At 33.2% G+C, this 26,808-nt stretch overlaps 1 protein-coding gene across 1 annotated transcript in view; it reads right to left on the bottom strand.

The window, feature by feature from the left end:
• Positions 1–26,808, bottom strand: part of LOC124371574 (prosaposin-like) — a gene marked incomplete at its 5' end in the record, with an annotated part of 79,434 nt that overhangs the window by 5,269 nt on the left and 47,357 nt on the right. The window contains 9 exons of the mRNA XM_046829924.1: positions 2,818–3,009; positions 12,200–12,339; positions 13,922–14,111; positions 19,451–19,566; positions 21,163–21,367; positions 22,991–23,104; positions 23,276–23,407; positions 23,775–23,929; positions 25,931–26,024. Of these exons, the coding sequence (XP_046685880.1) occupies positions 2,818–3,009; positions 12,200–12,339; positions 13,922–14,111; positions 19,451–19,566; positions 21,163–21,367; positions 22,991–23,104; positions 23,276–23,407; positions 23,775–23,929; positions 25,931–26,024 (1,338 nt within the window). The remainder of the gene's footprint in view (positions 1–2,817; positions 3,010–12,199; positions 12,340–13,921; positions 14,112–19,450; positions 19,567–21,162; positions 21,368–22,990; positions 23,105–23,275; positions 23,408–23,774; positions 23,930–25,930; positions 26,025–26,808) is intronic.

The raw sequence follows: 26,808 nt of genomic DNA, 5'->3' as shown, positions 1-26,808 counted from the left end.
GTTTGAATTTGTGAATTGCCTTTGGATGTTTGCCTAAAAAATGTTTTTCTGGATGAACTCTATAAAAAGTACTTTGTCTAGGTGGTGAATAGTCATTTGGAAAATGTACCTGCGCTTCAACAACTATCTTATTGCTATTTAGTACTCGAGTGTCTGATGTTTTCAGTTTTTGTGACGGGGTTTGTCTGGCTCCCCCACTCTTCTGTTCATGCTGGTCAGGTATTGGGCCGGAACCATGCGTCGCAAGAAAGCTGGTCAGTTCTTGTGACGGGGTTTGTCTGGCTCCCCCACTTTTCTGTTCATGATGGTCAGGTATCGTGCCAGAACCCTGTGTCACAAGAGCCCTGGTCAGTTTTTGTGACGGGGTTTGTCTGGCTCCCCCACTCTTCTGTATAGTCTGGTCAGGCGTAATTAGGTCAAATTCCGGTGTTTTGTGGTCTCTACACTTTTTTACATGTAATGAAACACTAAAGTAATTTGATTTTCTAGTTTGTCTTATTGGGTAGTTTTTACTTTTTAGTTCTGAAACTGGCTTTAATTTAGTAAGACGAGCCTTCTGTGTCTTCCTTATATTTATTTCTTTGTTCTGGTCTTCTTGTCCCGTTATTGTATTCAGGACATCAGCCTTAAGGGCTGGCAGAGGGCCAGCGTCGCTAATTTTGACGTTTCGTATTTCGATAATATTTTATATAGTACAAGATTATTTTGGCCAAATAACCAGACAGCTATATTCAATAGGTTCCAAACTATCAATAAATACAAGTTTTATGTTGTTTCTCTACTATTTTATCTGTGAAACTTATGTTGTTTGGGTACTTATCAAGAAGCCACTACTTTTGGACGAGTTTTCCTTATCGGGGACAAAATAAATTACAGTATTAAAAACAACTGACTTTATTTAACCTATTTTGGAATTTACAAGTTATTACGACAATCAATGAAATCAAAAACTATAAGAACAACGTTTCATTATTTGAAAATGTCAGGTCATTTGTGTGTCTATTTGGAGATAGGAAGTATGACTCATCGAGTATTTTTCGATTCATTATGGAAGAAGGAACTTATAATGAAGTTTATTTTGATCTCTGATAAGGAAAACCCGTCCAAAAATAGTGGGCTGTGATAATACCGAAGTACCTGTGCCATGATTCTGTCTTCCAGTCACGCGACGTAGCGGACGAGTACCGTGTTGCGTAACGGCCTTTCTTGTTGTTTATGTGCCGATAACCAAGCATTTGAGTAAATACAAAATAAAATATTAACTTATACAGTATTTTACTGTATTTCTTTACAAAAGTAATGTAGTGATTTGAGTTGTGTCCAAGCGAAAAACGTGAATTTTCAGTGTCAATATTATTAGGGATTAAAATAAGCTAATATTAATATTTCTTAAATATACTGAAATAATAAATCATTCTATTCACATAGCAATTAAATATATACTTTAAACTCGGAGGGGAAAAAATTATTACCATTTTTTTAAAGTTAGATGTATTAATAGCAAATTCCTGATTTTGGTTTCTACAGGGTCTGTTCAATAAGTATCTTGAATAGTTTGCTGTATTCTCAATACAATTGTGGAGGGGGGTTCAACCGATCGGCCTCGGTAGAGGGGTCTCCCACAACTAAAGCACACTTTAATTTAGTTGCCTGCTGGCATTTGTTGAGATGGGGACAGGGGGACGGATTTTTGTGACACCCGATGACCGCTCGAACCAATACTCAGGTGACCACAAGTAAAAACAGTTTTGGACTCTTGACAGGCGTTTGACCATCACTTGTATTAGTGAGGAGACTGGGCTTTAAGTCAGAACCATCCACACCATTATAACAGAGGATCTTGAGATGAGGAAAATGTGCGCATAGCTGGTGGTGAAGTTTTGAGCGAGGAACAAAAACAGTCACTGGTGGAATTTTTAAAGAAATTTTAGACGAAGATGGAGATTTTCTTGACACCGTTATTAACAGAAATGAATCATGGGTGTCTCAATACAACCTGAAAACAAAACGTAAAAATTCAGAATGGCAAACGCAGGGTCCTCACGTCCAAAAAAAAGCCTGGATGTTAAAATCCCATGCTGATTGTTTTTTTTTTTTTTCGACCGATGTGGCATTGTTTACAAAGAATTGGTGCCTACTGGAATGACCTTAAACATTGCATGTTACATGTGAGTACTGATATGTCTGCGAAATCACGTAATATGTATGCGACCAGCCATTGCGAAGAATTGGAAACTTCACCATGACAATGTGCCTTACCACAATGCAATTTTTGTGTGGCAGCTGATGGTGAAATTCCATATGACAATGTTACCTCACCCCTCTACAGCCCAGGCCTGGCTCCACCAGACTTTTTCTTGTTTCAGCGAATGAAAAGGGAGCTCATAGGACATCGGTTTGACTCCATCAAGGTGGTTCAAGAGACGACAACAAAGATTCTTAACTGTATTCGGAAACCAACTTCCAGCAAGCTATTGACGAGTGGCAGGTGCACTGAACTAAGTTATCAATGCAGGAGAAATGTGTTTTGAAGATTATTAAGTAATTACACCTGGAATAAATTTTGACTTTTGGAACTGTGATATTTAATGAACAGATTGTATTTATTTCATGTGTTTTATAGCTTTTAATACATATCTTTATAAATAATGGTTTTTTTTTTATCATAACGATAGTGACTAAGATTCGTAAGCTATTTTAAAGATAGATTTAATTTTTTTAAGTACTGTGGTTCATTTTAAGTTTTTGTGAAATTTTTCATGAAATTGGTCACTTAGCTGATGTACTGTAATTAGTTAATAAAGATGTAATACATACCTGACAGATTGCAGCATGCATGGAGCTCTGACACCAGTAGCCGGGTCCCTTACTACAGTTGTCGACGCTGATCAGATCTACTGTCTGGCCATGACCACAGAGATGCAAACGTCGACAAACTAACATGCCCACAGGCACCTCGGCTATGATTGCCTCAATCTGTGGAGCCATCTGACGCACAATGTCTTGGCACTGAAACAAGTTTTAGTTTAATTAATTTAGTAAATATGACACTTAATCTTTTATAATACCTCTAGTTTTGTAATTCTCTCCGAGTTGTATGGTTTTTTTTCCATATAGAAAATAATTATTACAAATTGGAAAAAGTAAGGAAATGAATAATTAAGAATTTGAGCACATCACTGTAGAAAGATTAGGTGAGACCGTCAATAAATATCTCTATTTATAATACCAGTAACTAAAAATAGCCAATTTCAATTTATTGTTTATAATTTTCACTTAGCATGTTTTGATTGTTTTTCAAAAATAAAAAATATATGTAAAATAAAATTATAATGTTGTATTCAATAAAGATACTCTATGGTTTCTCTTTGTCTAGTAATAAATTATGCAACATCACTTTTTTCGTCACTATCAGCTGGTCTTTGTATTGTTTCCTATACTGTAAAAACATATTTTAGGTAACCGATTTTTCAGTAGACTATCAGTTTTTTTTTGCATTTTCAATATAATTATTATACTACAATAATTATGAAGAGTCTAGAGAGGAATGATAATTTTGCTATCATTGAAGAATGTTATGTGCATGCGCATGTATAATATGTTTGATTATGAATGATCTGCCAAATAATATTAGTCGATCCTTTACCGCTATGTTTGCGGACGACACTACTTTTTTAAGTGTTGACAGTGATGTAAATAGTCTTTCATTAGTAGTAGAAAACACCATGAAGCAAGCAGTAGATTGGTTTGCAGCAAACAGTTTAACACTGAATCAGGGCAAAACCCAAAATCTTTTATGTAGCTTAAAAAATAGTGTAAGCCTAGGCCATATTGAATCCATCACAGAAATTAAAATATTAGGAATAATAGTAGATAATAAGTTAACTTGGACTCCCCAAATAGAATCAATGTGCACAAAGTTAGCCAAAGTAATTTACTTGCTCAAGAGTCTTTCTTCCATGTTACCATTACAATATTTACGTATAGTTTATTTTGCCTTTTTTCATTCTGTGATATGTTATGGTGTTCTCCTGTGGGGAAACAGCAGTCATGTAAATAATATTTTATTGCTCCAAAAGAAGGCCATTAGGATTGTTACCAAATCTCTAGTCAAAGCTCATTGCAAACCCCTTTTTGTAGATAGTAGAATTTTAACTGTGATAAACCTGTATATATTTGTCTGTGTGGTAAATGTGAAAAATAACTCAAATTTAGTTTCCGTACATAGTGATGTTCACAATCATGACACTCGCAATCAGTCTAAGGCAGTAATCCCACTTTGCAGATTAAGTAAGAGTACAAATAGTTACAATGTTGTTGGCCTCAAGTTGTACAATAAACTACATATTGCATCCAAGTCCTTACCTCTTAGTCTATTTAAGGTCAGATTTCACAAATGGTTAATTGCTAACCCTTTTTATGACTTAAAAGATTTTTTAAAGTTTGATAATATTATAATTTTAACTAGGGCCTACTTGTTATATAGACTATTATTTTAGGCTACTTATGTTTCATACATTTAAATTATTGTAATAGCCTAACTTATTGTTACAAATTGACTATGTCTATCACATTTTTGTAATGTTTAATGACAATAAAGAACTTATGACTTATGACTTATGTACATTGTTATTCTTTAGTTTACTTGTTCAGTAAAGTAATGAATACTGATTATAATGAAGAGCAAACACTTGTGATTTTAACATTTGTGCTATAAACAAGGACAATATGACAGTAATATTGTCAGTTATAATATCAGTATATTTCACCTCACCTTGTAGAGAATTTGTAGCCAATTGTGGTACTCCTGTAACTTTTCGATTTTGAAGCTCACAAAATTTTGTCTATGTACATAATTATAATATGGTTTAAAAATAATAATTTTTATAAGGGGCAAGTAAGTGTAATTTTACTCAGAAATAAGAGCTGAAAGTTACATTATATTACAAATAAAATAGTTTTATTAAAAAAATAATAAAACAAGATTTTTAGCTAGATCAGCATCTAGGTTTCTTTATATATAGAATTTTATAACAAGCAAAACAAATAGCATAGCCTTTATAAAGGGTGGCTTTATAAATTACACTTTCAAAATTGTGTTATTATGGACCAGGGACAAAATAAGTAAGAAATGACATATATAGTCTTATCTTGCTTAGTTTACTGTATGTCTGCCTGTTTGTGTTTTTTAGGAATAAAAATTATAGAGGTATAAAGTTCAAACTTGGCAAAATATTTAGTCTAATTAAGACCTGTTTTTTTTTTTAATATTTCCATAATATATCATATTTCCCATCTCAGTGGTTGTTTGTGTGTTTCAACCAAATACCAGTTATAACATAGAATTAGTTCATTCATATAATTCCAATAATGTACATTTTCTCACTGTTATTACAAATGCTAATTCAATCTACTATAATAAGCTAGTAATAGCTGAACTACTGCATGTAGTAATAATCAACTGAAAATTTAAATAATGAATGGTTAGGTTAACTGGTGCAAACTCATTTAAAGTACAAAAATATAATAATAAAATTGTGTAAACTAACTATTGTATATTTAATACTGTACCTGGTATTTTGTTAGAACACAAACAGATAAAAAAGTATGTTATTATATATTTTAGTCTCTTTGCAATGATTATTTGGTGTTGGAAGTTTTTTAGTGTGTTAACCCTTTCAGTGCCAACGTCCGACTACACGGACGTACATAAAATGTGCAAGAAGAGCCAGCGTCCGACCACAAGGACGCATGTAAATTGTGCAAGAAGAGCCAGCGTCCGACTACACGGACGTGTTTTAAAATATTCGTAAAAAATACAAAAAATATCTAAACAATCCAAATGTTGTTATAATTGTATTTATAAAGATATAAACTAATAAAAAACATTCAGTTGAATGTATTTCCATTACATTAGTGTTATAAATAAAACAAAATACAAGTGGCTGTGAACGTCGCTAGTCTGAGTCAGCTGTCGTCTGTTGTTTACTAACCAACTACGCAGTTTCGCCGATTTCGCCGAGCTAACTTGTTGTTGTTTCGTTTATTGTTGTAAAATGTTTACAAAATGAAGCGTATTGCATCACCTCTTAGTGAAAACACTCTACGGAGAGTGTTAGAAGACGATAGTAATGTTGTTGTGAGTGATAGTGAAACGGAGAGTGTTTAGCAAGATGGGTACTTTGGGATTATACCGACCACACCCAGACATGAATCGTTATTTGACATTTTGCTTCTACTGATTACTAGATTAGCTTAGAACAATATTTCGTCAATATAAAACAGGAATTGTCTTATCGCAAACCCCTCCCCATCCTCAGACAAGGTCAAAGTCGAGCTGTCTAGTAAATAACGTAATTGCAGAGTCTCGACGCCCGATCAGCTGGTGCGTCGCTTTGTTGTACTTCCGTGTTTTACCCCTACATTTCTCCAAACACAAAAATTCTACAAAAACAAACATTACCAAACAAAACTAAACTCTTTATTGAAAAAAATACACACAAATTTGTTTTTATTCTTCATCACACTCCGCCACCCAAAATGCGAGTGCCTCCGGCCGAAGGTGCTGCCGAAGCCCGCGCTGATGTCAACGAAAGAAAAACACCCCTCGAGATAGTACCTATCAGTAAAATATCAAATTCTAGAGAGGCTGATCAGAAATATAAATTGAATTGTAATGGAAAGGCAATTATGTACCGTGCAAAAAACTTATATAATCATGTGATGCCGCTCGGCCTGCCGTAATCGGGATTCTCGAGAAAGATAAGCGGCCTGCCGTAATCGGCATTCTCGAGAAAGATAAGATAACAGCGACAACAATACCGATCACAATACCTGGAAATGCTTGTTGATAAATGGAATGTTAGTTCTGTTACTCAATTACATCGTTTTATAACGTTCTACGTTCATTGAAAAATGTTTAAGCGTTGGGGGCAAATAACGGAATCTGACCCCATTAACAATTGATAATCGTTGTAAGTTTGTAATTTTGTAATTAAAGAGTTGTTTTTTTCATTCTATAATGTTTATTTCTATAAATTTATATTTTTGTGTTCTTCATACTGGTGTGGACGGTATAATCACGAAGTACCGCAAGATGTGCGAAAAATCCAAATACGCGTTATTTTTTAAAAACAATGATAAAACCTTTATTTTTGAAGATAGATGTAAAAATGTTTTGTGTATGTGTTCAAAAGTATGTGGAGGTTCAAATACATACTCAATTTATGGAACAAGGATTTTTTTACTAGCCTCATATTTACACCAAACTGAAAAATTCATCATAAAATTTTATGTCAGTAAAAGTTTTTCTGGTTTTATATTTTTAATGCATGTTGTAGTAAATTTATTGTTCAGTATTAATTTAAAGCACATTGTTTAGAGCAAAACGAAACAAAAAGTAACAATTTTCATCAATAAATAACAAAACTGTGACAGTTTTTGCAAACTGCTGAAAAATTGGCAATTATAGCCTCGCTCTTCTTGCATGAGCATATGGCACTATGCCTGGCATTTCTTCCACGCGCACTAGGGAGAATGTCTGGCACTGAAAGGGTTAAAGTCAACATAGCTACTAATAGCAGAGTATAAATAGATTTTGTAAATTCTGAAAGCTTTTCAATTGGAGCTAAGTAACCTAAGCTGAAAATTCCATAACCAAGGAAAGTCTGCGGAAGAAGGAATAGATCAACAAGACATACGATATTTCGGACAACATTTATGTCAATAATGATAAACTGATTAAAGTTAGAAAACAAATAATTGTAAAATACTACTTAGTTAGAGAAGAGTTTAATTATTTTCCTTATCATATATAATGTAGTATGTTATTGTGGTTTATATTTCCCTTTTAATCTCAATAACAGATTTTTCATAAACATCACTTTTGTTATTCCAGATCAGATGATTATATATCGGTTTGTTTACATTTCAGTAAAGTTGTCATTCTAATTTGAAAGCATAGAGAGAACATAAAAATGCGTGACGTCAGGAGTCAAGTCTGTGACAGTGCCAGATTCCAGATGCTTTAAGAGGAAGGTGAACTGGAGATTTAAACTCAGTTACTCTACTGTGCTTAGATATCATGTAAGAAACATCGTAGTGCATTCAATTGTGCACCGGATAAGACAATGAGAATACCTATTCACCTAGATTACACTATATTTTGTAGTCTAGGTGTCTCTGATGTAAAAGCGATGTTTTGAGCTACATCGTTACTGAATATGACTCCATATTCCAAGAGTCAAAACTGAGACAGCGCCAGTTTTCAGACGCTGCATTAAGAGGAAGATGATTGGAGGCATATTTCCATTGATTCTGTAAAATCCTTACATTTAATTTCCAAAACTACGCAAAATCAATTGTTTAACTTCCCCAAAAATTTGCAGAAGACGTACTTTTGTGAAAAAAATGTAACACCAAAACTGACAGGTGTGTCATTTTTATAACATATTAAATTGTTTATAATTTTTATGAGATTTTTTTAACACTTTAAGTGAGCCATGGGTCTGGGAGTTGTTAACTGAGCCATCTGGTCTCTGAGACCAGCTGAATGTTTTTTTTATTTTTTAAAGCATTATATAATATTTTTAAATCCACAGTAAAAGGATAGTATTGGGTGATATAAATAAAATATCATTTATACATTTTTTGCATTTTATTTATGAACATAATGATATAAACTTGGTTTAAATCAAAATTCTTGTGTTTCGTTTACTAAAGAACACTACATGTTTGCTTATTTTTTAAATGTTATGAATACAAAATATAGAAATGGAAAAGTAATTATTACTAAATAGTATAAAATAACACTAAATGAGACACACATATTTTTCTGTTCAAAACTTATCTTAGACACAGTCTTTCGCACAGTCATTGCAGACTTTTCGACTGCATTCTAGACAAATGGCACTAGAACATTTAATACATTTATACTGGGTCTTCCGCTCTCGAGCAGACGGACACTTACTACAAGTTTTTCTTTTTTGTAAACGGTCAGAAGGAATTCCTTCCACTCTTGCTTGAAGAGGGTTGTTTTCACCCAGTGACTTCAAGATACTTTCTCTCAATTCTCGTCGGAGATTAGGAATTTGTAATCTCATTTGAAGATGAGGCCTGATTAGGTCATTCCCTAAAGCTTTGACAAAGTTGAAACGTGTCATCACCGGAATTCCAACATAGCACATGTAGAGAATATAGCTATTTATGCTAGCAATGTTCAGCAGCCTGTAAAAGACAGCTAAAGGCCACCGTCTTGTTCTTCTGTTGGATGAATAGATCGAGCATTTCATATCCAAAATATCCACTCCACATTTTGTGACATTATAGAAACATATAATTTCAGGCTTATTTTTCTCTTCGTCAGTATGCACAGAGTGGTGCATTGATGATACTAATACAACTGATTTGTTGACATTCGGGACGAATGACAATAAAGTCTTTTCTCCATTGAAACCATAAAGTGCCGATCCAACTTCTCTATCAGGATTTTGGAGAAACTCTGGTGGTATTTCCCTCTTATTCTTTTTTAGGGTCCCCACGTATGTCAGATGTTTATTTTTTAGTTCGTCAAGAAGCTCTATACTGGAAAACCAGTTATCTCCAGTGACATTTTTGTTTGTACCTTCAATGGGTTTGCACAATTTGAGGACAGATTGAGTTGGTACGAGGAGCCTTTGTTCTCGTTGTGTCAAGCCTTTCCCATCACTCCCTTTGCCTGAGTATATGTATGCATTTACAAGATATGAAGTTTTCGAATCAGTTAGACACATAACTTTTATTCCATACTTTTTGGGCTTTTTCGGCATATAAACCCGAAATGGACACCTTCCACGAAATGGGATTAGCATTTCGTCAACTGTAACTGTGCTTGACACACAGTACTGATTTTTTGAATTATCAATGAACTTTGTAAAAAGTTCGGAAACAGCTGCTGCTTGATCCTCAGCTTTTCTTTGATCTCTTGTTCTTGACTCATCAAATCTTAAACATGACATAAGCACCATATATCTTCTTTTTGTCAGTGTTGATTGAAAAATGGGCCTGGAAGTAGCATCCTGACTATAAAGAGAATCAATATCTTCGTCATTTGATTTTAACACAGATGCTAATAATAATAACCCTAGCAAAGCATTAATTTCCAAAATATCTGTGTCTCTGTACGTACTTTTATTTGTATTTACTCCTAAATTTTCTCTGACAGATCGTATTTTGATATTAGTATTTGTCAGTACAATGTTCAACATTTCGTTATCAAATAGAAGATTCCAGACATCTAAATTCTCAGGACTGTTGCCTAAGGTCCTTGCAGGACCTCTTAGACCTGGTAGGCCACCTCTTACAATGTTGTGGGCTGGTGTTCTTACATTTCTTCGAGGTTCTTGGCTGGACCATTCAAAACCAGGCTCAATAATTACATTATTCCTTTTTCGAGGTTTGCCATAATATATAGTCGGTTCCTGTACATTATGTTCATGTAAAGTAATGTTTCTCTCACCTTCTTCGTTGCCTTGTTGAATGGTGATGGGCCGCTCCAACAGTTCAGCATCACTTTCATCATCACTGGAATCACTTTGTTCGTTAGGTAATACATAGTCTGGGTCGGCATCAGAATCGTCTATTTCACCTTCATTATCTGACCCTTCTAAACTAGATTCCTCATTTAACATCATACGTACCCGAGACTCAAAACTAACGGAAGTTACATTTACAGATCGACTAGTTGAAGGACGATCCATTTCACTACAATTAGTTCACGTCTGATAAGTAAGCTATCCGGTATATGGGACCGGTTATGCGCCACTCGATAACTGAGCGATCCGGTACGAGAGGCCGGTACGTTTTACACAAGTGGTGTGTCACAACAGAATGAACGATGGAAACTGACTAAACTCTAGCGCTCTATGAAGAACAAGACGTAAAAGTCAGGTACCGAACCCGAGAATGACCTTGACCGACCAGTGTAGCCACCATAGAAATCTAAATTTACCCCCCGGTCTGTGAGACCGGTGGCTCAGTTAAAGTGTTAATTATATACTTATGAACACTTTTTCCTACACAGTCAGATAACTCCTTAGACACATATTTGACTTTTTTACTTTAGAATTTATTTACGTGTTACGTAAATACGAAATACCAAATATTGAAACAAATACACCCAAACAACCAGTACAATAAGTTTTGGAATCTCGTTGAAAACAGTTAGTGGTATGTTCATAATTAAAAAGAAAAATTAATGCCTATTTGTTTGCAGAAACATGTTTTCTTACACCTACGTCAACTCTCCCAAGCAATGAATAGAATGCATGCTTCATGATTATTACATGGCTCACTAGTGGTATTTTGCAGCTGTTACCTTAAATACAACTAACAACAAAAACATCCAAGAACAATAAATTTATTTTATGATTTGTAGATTTTTTTATTTACTGAAACAATGGTATTAATTAAATATAAGTTTAATAAATAAAAAGAAAAGAACCTGTTAATTTTCAGTAACAAATTATTGACAACAAAAGACTTACATTAACAAATACACATTAATATGGTTTAAAATAATTATTTCATTATTATCATCAGCTGTTTCAAAGAAACATTATTTTAGTATTGGAAATGAATAGACACTATACATGTTTTAGTGACAGTTTTTTTTTTTTATGAAATGGATGTGGAAATAAAATGGACTGGGAATTAATCAAATTATGAGTATGGAAAAAATTAAACCATAAGTGCATTTTAATCAACAATATATATTTCTGCTACTATCCCTTTGTGGCTACACATCTACACGCTCGATAGATAGCTCAGATCTTTTCACATTCCAGTTTTAATTTATAAGAAAGAATGTTTGCTTCAAAAACTGACACAGAATATAAAAGCCTATTCCTTAATTATTCGATATGGCCCTAAATCTTACTACAGTACTTTATTTATTTGAATCAACTTATTAAAATTTTCTTTAGGCCACCAATTCTTATAGAGTATTCACATTTGTAAAAAAGTAGACAGATACATTAGCTGAGACTAAAGCAAAAAATTGTTTCTGCCAATTCCTAACTTTTCTAACAAGCAACGTAACTAAGATTTAATATACTAGTACTTCGTAAAATATTATTACTAGTACTTCGTAAAATATTATTAGTACATCTACTAGGTTTTTGTTCTGAAAGTATATAACAAATATTTAATACACAGTTTGTACCTCTCGTCTCATGGAGTGAGGCAGGTTGAGACAAGCCTTCTCTAGCTGCCAGTTCAGATCTCTCTGTATATCAGAGTCCTCCATGACACCCTGCAGGGCACCCATCAAAGACTCGCACACCACACATTTGTTCACTGATTCTACAAAATATACACCAAGAAAACATTTAAAACCTCTTTAAACTAAAATAAGTTTTTGACTTAATGCTTTTATCGGTTTTCCTAACTTATGGTTATTGTTGTTGTTCATACTGTAGCTGTATGAGTCTGAACTAATCTTTACATTTAATAGTTGTTCTAGTCAATGATATATCAAATATATAGAAAATAACAGGTTAAAAGAATATGTTTTCTTTTTAATAAAAATTCATTTAATTTTTGCATATTGCTTACTACAATCATCTCTAAGCAGAGTTCTTTAGTCAGTAACAATATATCCAAGGACTAGCAGTGAGAGTGAAGATGTTAATATTATCAATCATAGTGTTGTAGAATCCGTATTTAAAACACGAATTTCCTAAAAAAAAGTGTATCAACCTCCATTTTTAATTACATTAATTAAATTCTCTACCTGAACTTGTATATAGTATTTAATTTATTGTAATAAAATTAAATAGGCTACAAACTTCAATATTTGGGGCAATTATTAATTTGAAATAATATAAAGAGTAAACAAAACAGAATTAACACTAAACAATTTATAATATTATATCCATCTTTACTAACTATTAGACCTAATATTAAATATATTATTGCGCATGTAAAACACGCAAATCTAAAATCTCTGTAACTATAAAATATAAACTTTAGAAAAAGTAATTAAATTAAATTAAACAATTTATGAATTGCTAGAATGCATTTTTGAGTACTTTGTGTTTTTAAAACCTTAGATACACCTAATTAAATAATTATCTTACTTATGTAAATAATATTCTGTTTGCAGTTAAAATTTTCTATACTTTATATTCACACAGTACTGTGAGTCTGTGCATTTCTTAGCAGATGATAGCTAATTAGAAATTATGAAAATTACTGATCACAAAAACTTGATTTTATTGTACTTTGAATATAAAAACTCATAAATAGATAACCTAATGAACAAATGCTATACTAACTATGTTTGTATTTGTATTTGGTTAGTATATACTATTCTATAGTATATGAATATTATACTTTTGTAAATAACACTCTGCTTGCAGTTATGTACTTTTGTACATATAACGCTACGAGCCTGCTATGTATATCTGCGGACGGCAGGTGATCAGCAGTATGCAAATAACAGATTGCAGAATGTGTTTTTTATTATTTTTTTTTTTTAATGAAAAACTAAATAGATAACCTATTAACTATTCTCAACCTCTGAAAATCCAATTATAGTAGAGTCGGATTACTTTTTATATCAGACAGTCTCCTAAGAATTAAAAATGTCAGATATTAGGTCAGTAATAATTTTATTTAAATCATACTTAGGTTCTAAAAGCTAATTGGAACTAAAGAATCGGGATTCTTTTTTTAAGATTAAAATTTGGAAATAACAACTAAAAATTTTGGATTTGTTAAAAAAGAAGTACAAACTAGTACATTGATACTTAGTCCACATATAGTCTAGCCGTAGATGAGGAACACACACACAGCATCTGACAAATCTGTTTGGGATCAATGGATCTAAGCTACAATTGTGCCTATCAGTCCAAGAAGTAAAAACTAGTACATTGATACTTACTCCGCACATAGTCCAGTCCTGTAGATGAGGAACATACACCCAGCATCTGACATATCTGTTTGGGTTCAATGGATTGAGCCAAAAGTGTGACTATCAGGTCTGAGTATTGGTCTACGAATCTCTTGCACTTGGGTCGAACTGTTGATGGCATCACGAAACAAACATGCTCTACAGCCTCACGGATCTCTGCCTGCAATTTATAATATTGATTAATTATCAGTAATAGTTCTATTTATTGATAACATGTAAATTTTCACACTATTTTTGAGGGTCTTTCCGAGAGTAAGTTGCCAAGGAATCTGATTGCTGAATGGTTGAAGGTAGCACCGCAATCTGGGTTGTGATTTCCCAATCCCTCTACAGCCTCAAATAATAATTGATAACAGCCCTTTCACATCCCTCCACTGCAATAATAAATGAATCCTGCAAGGCTCATCATAAGATTTATGTTGTGTGCCGACAGCCATGGACGTGATTTGACTTGGAACTTAAATAAATTGATTAAGACACATCAAACAGTAGGTTTTGTAGCCCCCAGTGGTAGAGCCAAGCAAATTCTTAATCCAATAAACATTCAAGGGGAAAAACTGGACGAAAAAAAGACATTTTGGTGGTGTTTTGTGGTACTAATGAGTCTCAAGGAATGAGGCAAATGAAGCAATAAATATAATCAAAGACACACTTGAAGAACAATCAAATCAAAATATAATACTATTAAATATTCCACATCGATATGATTTAGTGCAATGGTCATGTGTCAATGAAGAAGTTAAGAGGACTAATGGTATTCTACAAGAAATAAGTGATCAGTATAATAATGTCAAGTTGGTGAATGTACATGATGCTGACAGAAAAACTTCATACTCGCCACGGTCTGCATTTCAATCATAAGGGAAAACTGTGGCTTGCAGACAAAATTCGTGAGGCAGCTAAGACTTTTTGTGACACTGCTGAAGCTTCCCGGAGCCAGAGTCCAACCAACCCGGATGGTGTGCAGAGGGGATACCGAGCCGCAGCTACAGGAGGAGACAACAGCATCGGGTGAAGAAGAGGCAGCCACAGTGTCGGGAAACTCCACATCAATAATTCTAGATCCGTTTAAAGTAGCATATGTTGATAATAAATGCAAATTTTTCAATGTTTTCCATCTAAATGTTCAGTTCAATTAGGAAGAAAATTGAAATGTTAGAACTTTTATTAGAATCACTAAATTGTAGTATTTTAAACACTAAATGAACACTGGCTAGTCATAGAAGAAAGTCAGCTTTTTGTTCCTCAAGGGTATAGTCTTGCAAATATTTATTGTAGAAAACCGCCATTAACTAGAGGAGGGTGTAGTATTTTTGTAAAAAATGGATTGGATTACCAACCTATTTGATTTGGAAAAAATTTTGTATTGATACTGTGTTTGAAGTAACTGCAGTTTTATTGAGTAAGACCAACATTATTGTAGCAACAATATATCGCACACCAGGTTTAGACCTCGCTTGCTTTCTGTCCTCTTTAGATAGTTGTGTTGGTTTCCTGTACAAAAAGTACCCTTCCAGACATATTATTATTTCAGGAGATTATTTAACATTGATATTTTAAAAGATGATTTAAATACTAACAAAACTTTCTCAATACATTTCGCTCTTTAAATTTATACTGTTTAAATCATGAACCTACAAGAAATGTAGCTTGTCTTGATAACATTGTTACCAATATGTTTAAAAAATGATATAGAATGTCAGATCATCGAGCCTCATATCTCTGATCACTCTGGTATTTTAGCAGTCTTCCACGACTTTATGGGTAATGATCCAAACAAACAAACATATTTCAAGCGAATGAGGGACTTAACTCCCAAAGCAATAAGAAACTTTAGAATGGTGCTAAGTGAGGTTGACTGGAATTTCTTAAAAACATTACTATACAGTTGATTTAGCTTTTAATGATTTTATTAACTTTTTGACAACTTCTTTTGAAGAATGCTGCATGATAAAGAAAATAAAAGTAGATTTAAATAAAAATATATGTAAGAATAAGTGGTTTACACCTGAGCTGAGGTCATATAGAGATTATGTTATGTATTTGTATGATTGCTATAAGAATAATAAAGGTCTTGCTGAAGAAAATTTATTATATAAAGATGCATATTTAAATGCTAAAAAGATGTTATAAAGTAAAAATAAAACAAGCCAAGTTAGAATCTCATGAAAATTATATTCTTAGTTCTAAAAAATAAGTGTAAAGCTGCTTGGAATGTTATTAGATTAGAAGCTAATTTAAGACCTGCAAATCAGGAAACAAAAATTGATTCAGAAATTTTTAATGACTATTTTATTAAACTCTGTAACAATATCAAATGTAAATTAATGTAGCGAGTAACTGTAATATAGCTGCCATCCAGTTTTTAAATAGGTATATATCTGACATGAATATTGAGAATAACGTTTTCCACTGGAAGCAGATTCCTTCAAAAGATGTGCTCAAGTATGTTTCTAAATTGAGTTCATCACAAAGTGAAGATGTCTATGGTTTCTCCAACAAAGTAGTCAAGGAAATAATAGATATTATTCTAGAGCCCTTAACACTTCTTTTTAACATGATGCTTGAGCAGAGTGTTTTTCCAGATACTCTTAAAGTTGTCAAAGTTGTAGTACCTATTTTTAAGAAAGGAGATAAATTGTGCCCCTCTAACTATCGCCCGATATCATTAGTTCCTATATTTAGTAAGGTCTTTTGAGTGCTGTATAAAAGACCAACTGTACAATTACTTTGCTGAGGGAGAACTACTAAGTAAGGAGCAGTTTGGTTTTTTACCTGGTAAAAACACTATCAAAGCAGTTGAATCAGTTGTTTGAAAAAATTTTAAGAAGTTTTGAATGTAAAGATATGTTATCAGCTACTTTAATTGACTTGTCGAAAGCTTTCGATAGTATATCTCATGATCTGCTTTTAAAAAAACTTCATTGTTACGGTATACAGGGTAAAGAATTGAATTTAATGACCTCTTATCTAAGTAATAGGAAGCAAATGGTAGCTCAAGGTTCTGACGTATCAAAGCTCAAATTAGTTCAAATGGGTGTCCCTCAGGGCTCGGTCCTGGGGCCTTTTTTTGTTTATTGTAGCTATAAAATGATTTTGCTTTTAGTGTACCCTGTATGTCCGTTTTTTATGCGGATGATACAACTTTACTCAATTCTGGTAAAGACCTGATTAGCTTAGACTTGGTGCAAGGTAATGCAATGAGGGTAGCTTGTGATTGGTTTAGAGCAAATTTCTTAAATGTAAACAATAGTAAAACAGAGAATATTTATTTCAGTTTAAGAACTGCTGTAACAAGTGGAAGTAAATCAGTTAAACTGTTAGGGGTACATTTGGGATGACAGGCTTAGTTGGGATACTCATACAAGTAGTCTATGTACAAAGCTATCTAGGGTAACATACTTATTACGTAAATTATGTTTATGTGTAAGTAGAGAAATGTTAATAACATCATATTTTGCCTTTTTTCACTCACTCTTGTTATATGGAATACTTCTTTGGGGTAATAGTAGTGGAGCCCAAAGAGTTTTTTTGTGGCAAAAGCAAAGCTCTAAGATTGATTAAGAATGTGAAGGGTAGGAATCTTGTCGCCCGATTTCAAAGAGTTCTCCATAATGACAGTACCATCTATGTATATATATTGTTGCTTAATGAGAGTTAAAGAAGAATCTAGACAAATATGAGGTGCGTCAAGACATCCATAATTATAATACAAGAGCTAAATATATGTTAAATTTAATACCAGTAAGACTTGAAAAATTTTAAAAAAAGTCACTGCTTTATGGAGGTGCAGTTGTTTAATAAATTACGTGATAGTGCATGGACAACGAGTCTAAATAAATTTAAAAACAGTTCTAAGAATTGGTTTAAGGTTGCACCTTTTTACTCTGTGGATGAATTCTTAGTCTGTGATACAAGTTACCATAATTTTCTGATAGTCTGTTTTAAATGGTCTGATACATCTTTTTAACTATAAATGTTGTTTTAATTTGTACTGTTTATATGTTAGTTTTAATTGTACCAGTTTGAAATCTTTTAATTTAAGCTCAGCATTCTAGTCAAACTATTTTAATTTGTTATATTCATTTTTCAATGTAAATTTTGTGATAAATTATTCATTTGTGTTTCCTATATTTGTAAGTATTTGAATTTTAGCACTGGTGAATATTTATTATGCCAATTTTTTTTATATAGTTTTAGAAAGTAAAAACCACTTACATATAAACTTACTACAGAAAAACATTACTTATTACTGTGTTTATAACCACCATAGAACTTTAATAGATTATATATATTTATATTGTCTGACAATGTCTATTGTACCTGTGTGTATTTAACGACAATAAATCTTCTTGATTCTTGATTCTTGATGAGTAGCAACAAGTTGTAGCTACATGAGTAGCAAGAGTACATGTTCAGTACTCTTCTGGTAGGTCACAACGTAGATCACTATGCCTTTCTAAGTGCACTATACTTGTGTTCAAAATGGCCACCACAATGAACTGTCCTGATGACTGTGAAGTACTTACCAGTGGCATAGCTAAGGTGACCCATGTCCCCGGCCAGACTTGAAAGTGGTACCTCCTCTTTGATAAAAAGGGGGGTGTTCAGTCACTTAGTTAAGAAGTCACAAGTAATTGTGGCAAAACTCTTTTTCATCAAATATTCATTAAACAATCTTATCCCAATGAAGATTTCAAATAATTTTGTATGATCTCTATTTTGCAGAATCTTCAAGTTCAAATAACTAACAGGTAGTGTCAGGAACATTCTAGGAGTATTCCAGTTTAAGTTCTTTAATTTTTCTTAGCAAATCCAGGGATAGATTCTTTTCTACCAATGGAAACTTAAAAATATGGCAAAGTCAAACTTACAAATATGGCAAAGTCAAACAATTATTTCAACAGGCAAATTTTATTACACCCAAAAAGTCTTTGTTGATATTTACATATTCCTGACCTGTATTATAAATAAAAAGAGCTATAAACTTAAATAAAACATTAAAGGAAAACTACTCCAGTTATTAACACCAACGAAATACCTCGTTTATAGTGACTCTCATAAGCAATGACAATTCCAGGTGATGATGAAAGCTAAAATCACCTGTAGTCTAGCAAAAGCATTTAGGAATATAAAAGGCAGCATGTGGATAAGTTAATATTGCTATTTTTCTAGTTTATTACTACATAAAATATGTTGTGAAATATCTATTATAGAAGTTATGTTCTTTGCCGTACATGTCGACCTAACCTCGCATCGCACAATGTTGGAACTGTCGAACAGCTTGCAGACACCGCACTGCACAATATCAACACTTTAAGAGTTAAACTATTATATGACGTCTGGACTTGGACATACATTTTTATTTAAGCAGAAGCTTCTGATTCAAAGGTGATGGTGCAGGTATAAGAAATGGGAACCCACTCTCTTCATGTAAAAAACCCCATGTAATCTATCATCACAATTGAGATTGTAAAGAAATAAGATTAATGAACATACCTCAGTTTTCTTGTCTTGTAAATCCTTCTCAAGAGTCTTGAGAACAAACTCGCACATCACACAGATGTCACTGTCATGTCTCTCATCGGCCCATGTCTGTGGGATCTCATTTGTCTCTGAAAACAACATAATACATTAGGTTATTATTTTTATTTTGTTGTATTTTACACACAAATTCCTTTAAAATAAAATTACTGAATAAATTTCTCCTTAAAAAACTGTTGTTCTGAAAATGAAAATTGGAGCTACCGAAAGATCTTATTATCTTTGTATGGTTCCATTCAAAGCATTTTAACCAATAATTTGCAAACGAGTGTGTGCAAACTTTGTTCGTAGACTTTTGAGTGATGAACAGAAGGAAAATCATGCATCGGTCTGCACAGAGTTGAAGGATCGTTTTCAGGCAGATCCGGACTTCATGGCCGAAATTGTAACTGGAGATGAAAGTTGGGTCTATGGATATAACATCCTGAGACCAAAATGCACAGTTTCCAATGGAAAACCAGTGAATCTCCTTGCCCTAAAGAGGCACATCAGTCAAAATCTAACATTACAGTCATGCTCATTGTTTTTTTGGATAGTGAGGGCATAGTGCGATCAGAGTTCGTTCCAAGAGGATTAACAGTAAACTCTGAATTTTATAGGGGCGTACTGAAATGTTTGCTAAACCACATACAAAGAAAGAACCAAATAATGGGCAAATAGTTTCCTTCTTTATCATGACATGACAATGCGCCGTGTGTCACACCTCGCTTCTCATTTGTGAGTTTTTGGCTGAAAAGTGTTCTTGTGTGTCCACATCCACTATACTCACCCAATTTAGCACCATGTGACTTCTGGTTCTTCCCAAAAATTAAAACTGAACTTTAAATGTATCCAGTCAACGTTGGAATAAGTGCATTGACAGCCAAGGAGATTAAATAAAATTCAATTAATAGCCTAACTAGGAGGTGGAAACATCTCTACTAGAAATATGGCCAAAATCATTATGTGCGGATAGAGGTTTTCCACTTTAAACATTTTTAGAATTATACACAAAATCAGACGGAGTTATCTGGGGGAGAAATGGCTTCCTTGATTTTTCAAATACTTTCATTATGTTGATTTCATAGTAAAATTTATTTACTTATAGTTGCATAACAACAGTGTAAATAATTTTCATTCAAGACATATTCCTTTTTGATATGGCAGTTACAAAGTGACAGAGTTTTATTGAGTAACACAGTCTAGTGAATATTTTTCTGAAGTAATCATATAAATATATGACAAAAAAAATCATTGTTGATGATGAAATTAGTCTTCATAGGTACTAGATAAAAATGTCTGTATAAAATTGGTTCAAACTTGACGTTTAAAAATAAAAAAGTAAATAATGTATGTTAAATTAAATGTGATAATTTGTTGAGTTTTGATTCCATAGTTTCCCCCCCAAACACTTGCAAATCAACAAAGTGTTGATCCTCAATCACTTTATTACGCATATGACTCAAAAACTGTCATTTTAAAGGGTTAACTTACTTACTAACGGTTCCAACAGAAAATAACAAGTATCTTACAAATATTTTAGTTTCAAGTGGCTAAGCCATGCATTGCAAAAAGATCCAGTGATACGTTCTTTACATATGAACTTCCCAGATGTACTACACCGGGTTGTTCTCCGCTGCATAGACCCAAGAGTTGCTTGTAATGCTACTAAGTGTAGAAACACTAACCCACATCTCCACCGGACAGAGTGACCACTGCTGAGGGAGTTGGGGTGCAGTACTTCATGTAGAAGCACATCTCATCACTAGTGAACTCGGCCAGCACCATGTCTGTCAGATCTTCTTGATGTGAGGCGACTACTCGGCTGCAATGACGGCTCTCCTCGAATGGCAGAGATAGACACAGCGTCATCAGTTCCTTCTTGATCTTCGCCTTCAAAACGTTATAACATTACATGAACTGCTTCATGAAGTATAACGACCTCTTTTATAATAAAAGACCTGTGTTTGTTTGCATCATTTAACCATTATTTGTTTGGTTTATTGACTACATCAAGCATAGCTAAAAATACTCTCTACTCAAAATGTTTGAAATTGTCTTACTTAAATTATTTATTTACCTATACAAACATATAATATATTAGAGCAGGAGTTTCAAGAATGCTATAATTTAAGGCTCTAACTGAGAAAGTTCAAGAGGCAGGTGGAATATATGTATTTTAATTAAGACAATATTGTTACATGTGTATACTAGATACCAAGAATTCAAGGTTCTACAGTGACTAGAACCATGACAACATTGATTCAATATACTACTATTTGAGTTAAAATAGTAGGTTTCTTAAGAACAATATAAAACATTTCCATACTAAACATTAGTCATATTTTCTGGGGGGCCATGCATTTATCTTTCTAGTTTGTGTGTGAGATTTGTGCAGTTTTTTTTGGCAAACAATGCTTGTCCACAAAATATATTTGAGATGTTCATCACAAAGGTTTGCTTTATACTTGGATTTCACAAAAGTTATTTTCAGATATATACAGAATTAAAAAAAAAAATATATATATATAGATATATATATATATAGAGATATATATATATATATATATATATATATATATATATATATATAGATAGATAGATAGATAGATAGATAGATAAAATACAAAAAATCTACTTCCAAAGTTGTTTTTTATCTCTTGAAATCATTGCTCAAATACCTGTAATGAAAAAATTGCAAAATACATGGATGTGTAACTATTTTCTGGTTTCCTATTAAGAAATTGTCAATGAATACCACTAATTAATAAATCTAAAGTACAAAATACATTTGAAAACCTACTTTTAAAATGGATAATGATCTGTATTGGTGTAGCATTTCTTGCAACACACTTTCAAGTTTTCATTTGTAACATTTGTTTTCAAGGTCAATCAGTTAAGTTCAAACTCTGAAAGTGCAATTTTCATTTTAACTTCCAATTGATTTTTAAATAGCTTTATCTATTTAGTATCATTATATCAGCAAAACTAGTTTTAAATTCCACGTAATGGACTGGAGAGGCACAGAAGTTTCACTAGCAAACTTCCTGCGTGTTTCAATATTTTACAACTGATTTTTACTTTGAAGTTGAAAAAAAGAAATAGGTTGTAAGATCTACTGCAAATGCAAGCTAAATAAAGCCTTTTTTTGCGTGTGTTAGATTTAAATAAAAATCATCAACTAATTCCTCCCATTCTTAAACCTCTGGAAGCCATCTGATAACACAAAAAATAATCCAAGGATATGCAGAATTTCAGGGAAATTACTATATTTTACAAACTAAGTCTACAAAAAATCTTAAAATGTTATACTATCAAGAATTGAAATTAAAGATTATTTTAATGTTTTATACCATTATAACTATTAAACATGTGATTCTTGAGCTATAAAAATTATATTGTTACACTGAGAATTAAGTTTATAACGTATTTACAAAAGAACATTAACGCTTAAATGCCAGAAACCATCTTATAACGTTTCCGAATATAGTTTATTAACACTGTGTATTCACTGACCTCAGATGTGTTACTACCAACACTGTTGACCAAATTAAGGGCAGTTGTCTTGCAGGGCTCACATTCAACTTGACTGTCAGAAAATCCAGGACAAACTCCTATGTTAGGGCAAACCTGTACACATACATACAATAATGTACATGCTAAAAATCTCTTCACAACTTTTCCTCTGTTTTATGGTGTACAAATTAGTTTTAAGTATTATTTTTTAGTGATCATTTTTATATTTTTCTATAACTAATGAAATCGAGTCAACTCATTTCTAGCTAAGTTTATTTGACTCACCTGAGAGGGGTCAATGTCCTGTGCCAGCAGAGCTATGACAGCTGAGGCGTATGTGTCTACAAAGCTGCGACAGAGTGGTGCATACTTATCGGGTAGTTCATTACAAGCCTGTTCTGCTTTCTTGATCAAAACCTGAAAGGATATAATCAATCACAATTTTACTCTTATTACCATGATATGTGAATAGATGAATGAATTCTTCATTATATCAGAAGGAATTAGGACCTTTCTCACACTTACCCAAGAAGCAGCATTGATCAGATAGTATACTTATTCGGACATGGCAAATAGGCTACAGAATTTTTTACTTTTGTATGTTGGTTTTGTTTTAGCAAAACCAGAACAAATAAGTTTTAAACATTTACTTTTAGTATATAATTGAAAACTAAAAGTACACAACAAAGAGTTAATACACTTCCATATCCTACCAAACACTTCTCAATATTCCTTTGCCGTGGTATGAATATTTTGATGAATCCCTTGTAACTAATATAAATACCTGTTCGTTAATTGGGTTCGTCAGTTCATTCTGTAGGAAGTGCAGGAAGTACTCGCACATCTGACACAAGTTCTTGTCACCAGGCACAAGCACCAGGCTGTCCAATGGCAGCTGAGCTTCAGACACTTGCAGTGAGTGCATTCCAGCATGTACGGCTGCACATTTATGTTAGTTGATATTATTGTTTGTATTATTTTGTCACTATATAGATAAAATAATTAGTAGGTATTTTATATGTATTTCAATAAATGGGTGACATCAGGTGTTTTAAAATTCTTTCAATGGATACTAATCTGAATCATCGCCATTATAGTTTGGTAATCACAAACAAGGATATCTGATATTGCTACAAAATCAACAAACTGCATACTATTACATGAATTTGTAACAACCTCAGGTGTTTAAAGTTCTATCAATGGATACTAAACTAAAATATTGCTATTTTTGTTTGATAAACACAAACAATGATATCTGATATTTTACACATTATTACATTAACCACAAGATCTATTGTCAAATCAGTATAAATACATAATAAAGCACAAAGATATATTCACTGTTCCATAATTGGTATATCTGTTATATCATTATTCTTAAACTAATTTATTCAACTTTCAAGAATAATGAGTACCTAAAAGTAGGATAAAGTATTGGTGCTGGTGTTCACAGCCATATAAAGGACATTTTAATTTATGTCATGGCAAAGCATGAAGTGGAAGAAACAATCATTGCAGAAAATTGTATCCCAATACACCAAGCACTAGCACATCTCAACAAGGATGCACCTTAACATTAATGTAATGGACAATCTTGGTACAAAAAAGTGTAACTCTGGTTTACAAGTAGTATATTTACTGTCTTGCTTTTGTTCATTATATATAACCAAACCTTAACACATTCGCTGCTAAAAATCCCTATACAGAGTTCCGTATATGCTGACATTTTTAAAATATATTTTTACTTACTTTTGGATGAAATATCATAGAAATATGTGAAAATTACTCATTTGTCACAAAAATGTCACTCTCTACCATTTTGGGAATGCAGTAACTGTGGTTACCACTAGCTCCTGAGGACAGTCTTCCTTGCCAGCTGGTAACTCTAGTTACCGCTCGCACTAGGGAACACCCTTTTATGGCAGTGGGAATTTTCCAAATGAACATATTGTAGCTAAGTGAACTGTATTTTATTCATTTACAAAAACATAAACAATATTTATACGTAAATGTCTAAACCAAAATTAATGTAAAAGTTAAAAAAAAAAATGAAAAAGTCTAATGTGAAAACGAAGTGCATAAAAATGCGGGAAAAGTACCTCCAGAGGAGTGAGAAATACGGCGTTGTGATAGCTCGAGTACTGGCCGCACACTGACCTCATTTCAGAACAAAGGCTCTGTGGTAACCATAGTAACCGCCCGCTCCTAGTGCAGCGTACTAGTGGTAACCAGAGTAACCGCCCGCTCCTAGTGCAGCGTACTAGTGGTAACCAGAGTTACCGCCTGCTCCTAGTGCAGCGTAGCAGTGGTGACCAGAGTTACCACCTGCTCCTAGTGCAGCGTAGCAGTGGTAACCAGTTACCGCCCGCTCCTAGTGCAGCGTAGCAGTGGTAACCAGAGTTACCGCCTGCTCCTAGTGCAGCGTAGCAGTGGTAACCATAGTTACCGCCCGCTCCTAGTGCAGCGTAGCAGTGGTAACCAGAGTTACCGCCTGCTCCTAGTGCAGCGTAGCAGTGGTGACCAGAGTTACCGCCTGTTCCTAGTGCAGCGTAGCAGTGGTAACCAGAGTTACCGCCCGCTCCTAGTGCAGCGTAGCAGTGGTGACCAGAGTTACCGCCCGCTCCTAGTGCAGCGTAGCAGTGATGACCAGAGTTACCGCCTGCTCCTAGTGCAGCGTAGCAGTGGTAACCAGAGTTACCGCCCGCTCCTAGTGCAGCGTAGCAGTGGTAACCAGAGTTCGCCCACAGCGAACGTGTTAATCAAAGTCTCCCACTTTATATTGTAAAATAATGCTCATAACTAATTGTATTCATTATGTTGCATCTTAATAAAAATTACAAACGCTTTCAACAGCACGGCTACTATTAAATCTAAATACAATTAGTTTATTGACAGATACGAGATATTGTGCCATAAACCAAAACTCAAGTATATACTTACAAACTCCTGAAGTAGTAACAGATACTCGGTGAAGCCCTGAGGACTCTTTCTGCAGAGACTCAGCGACATGTGCAGGCAACAGCGGGTACAATGGCTGGATAACAGGTTAACAGTTGATGGACAAATCATTTACACTTCAGTAAAGTACATTGGTTATAAGTAATGATAATATTAACCCACGAACAGCTGGCTATTTACTCTGAATAGGCATGTGTAAATTTTAAAATATTTTAGTAGAATTATCATACCACTGAAAAAACAAATACATCTATATAACAGTTTTCAGAAAGTAAAAATGAGGAATACTTTGTAGTATGTTAATATCATGGTATTATTTAAACTCAGTTTTTGTATATATACATATATTTATTTACTAAAGCCTGTGATATGTTTGAATTTAATTTATCTATTTATTTACTCATCATTTTGAATTTTATTTTACTGTTAGACTAATTCTTACTTTTTATATTAATAATGCACCTGTTTATTTACAAAATGCTTATATATGTGTATTACTGCTTTCTCGGTTGTCACAAGAACGCGTCTATTACGTATCTCATTATTATTCTTCATCGTGTGGTAGTGGTGTGATTAGAAAATATATACTAACAATTAGTAGTTTATAAAACGTTTCAATTTAATTACATTTCACAGTGAAATTTAAATTTATTTGAAATAAACAGTTTTCTAAATAGTTTTTATCAATAAATACACCAATTTTAAGTAAAATGCCCTGTTTTATACATTTTTGCTTTTACCTTGTATAGTTTAACCATGATAAAAATTAGATTTGAATTAAGAAAAAAGATTTTTTTACTTGTCTTGACATTATATGAAATTTAATGGATTTATTAGTGGCATGCGAAGAGTTAAGTAAA

The sequence above is a fragment of the Homalodisca vitripennis genome, unplaced genomic scaffold, assembly GCF_021130785.1.
Source record: "Homalodisca vitripennis isolate AUS2020 unplaced genomic scaffold, UT_GWSS_2.1 ScUCBcl_1583;HRSCAF=5389, whole genome shotgun sequence".
Lineage (NCBI taxonomy): Eukaryota > Metazoa > Arthropoda > Insecta > Hemiptera > Cicadellidae > Homalodisca > Homalodisca vitripennis.
Note: the sequence above shows the minus strand (reverse complement) of the source record. Positions and strands in the feature narration are given on the sequence as shown.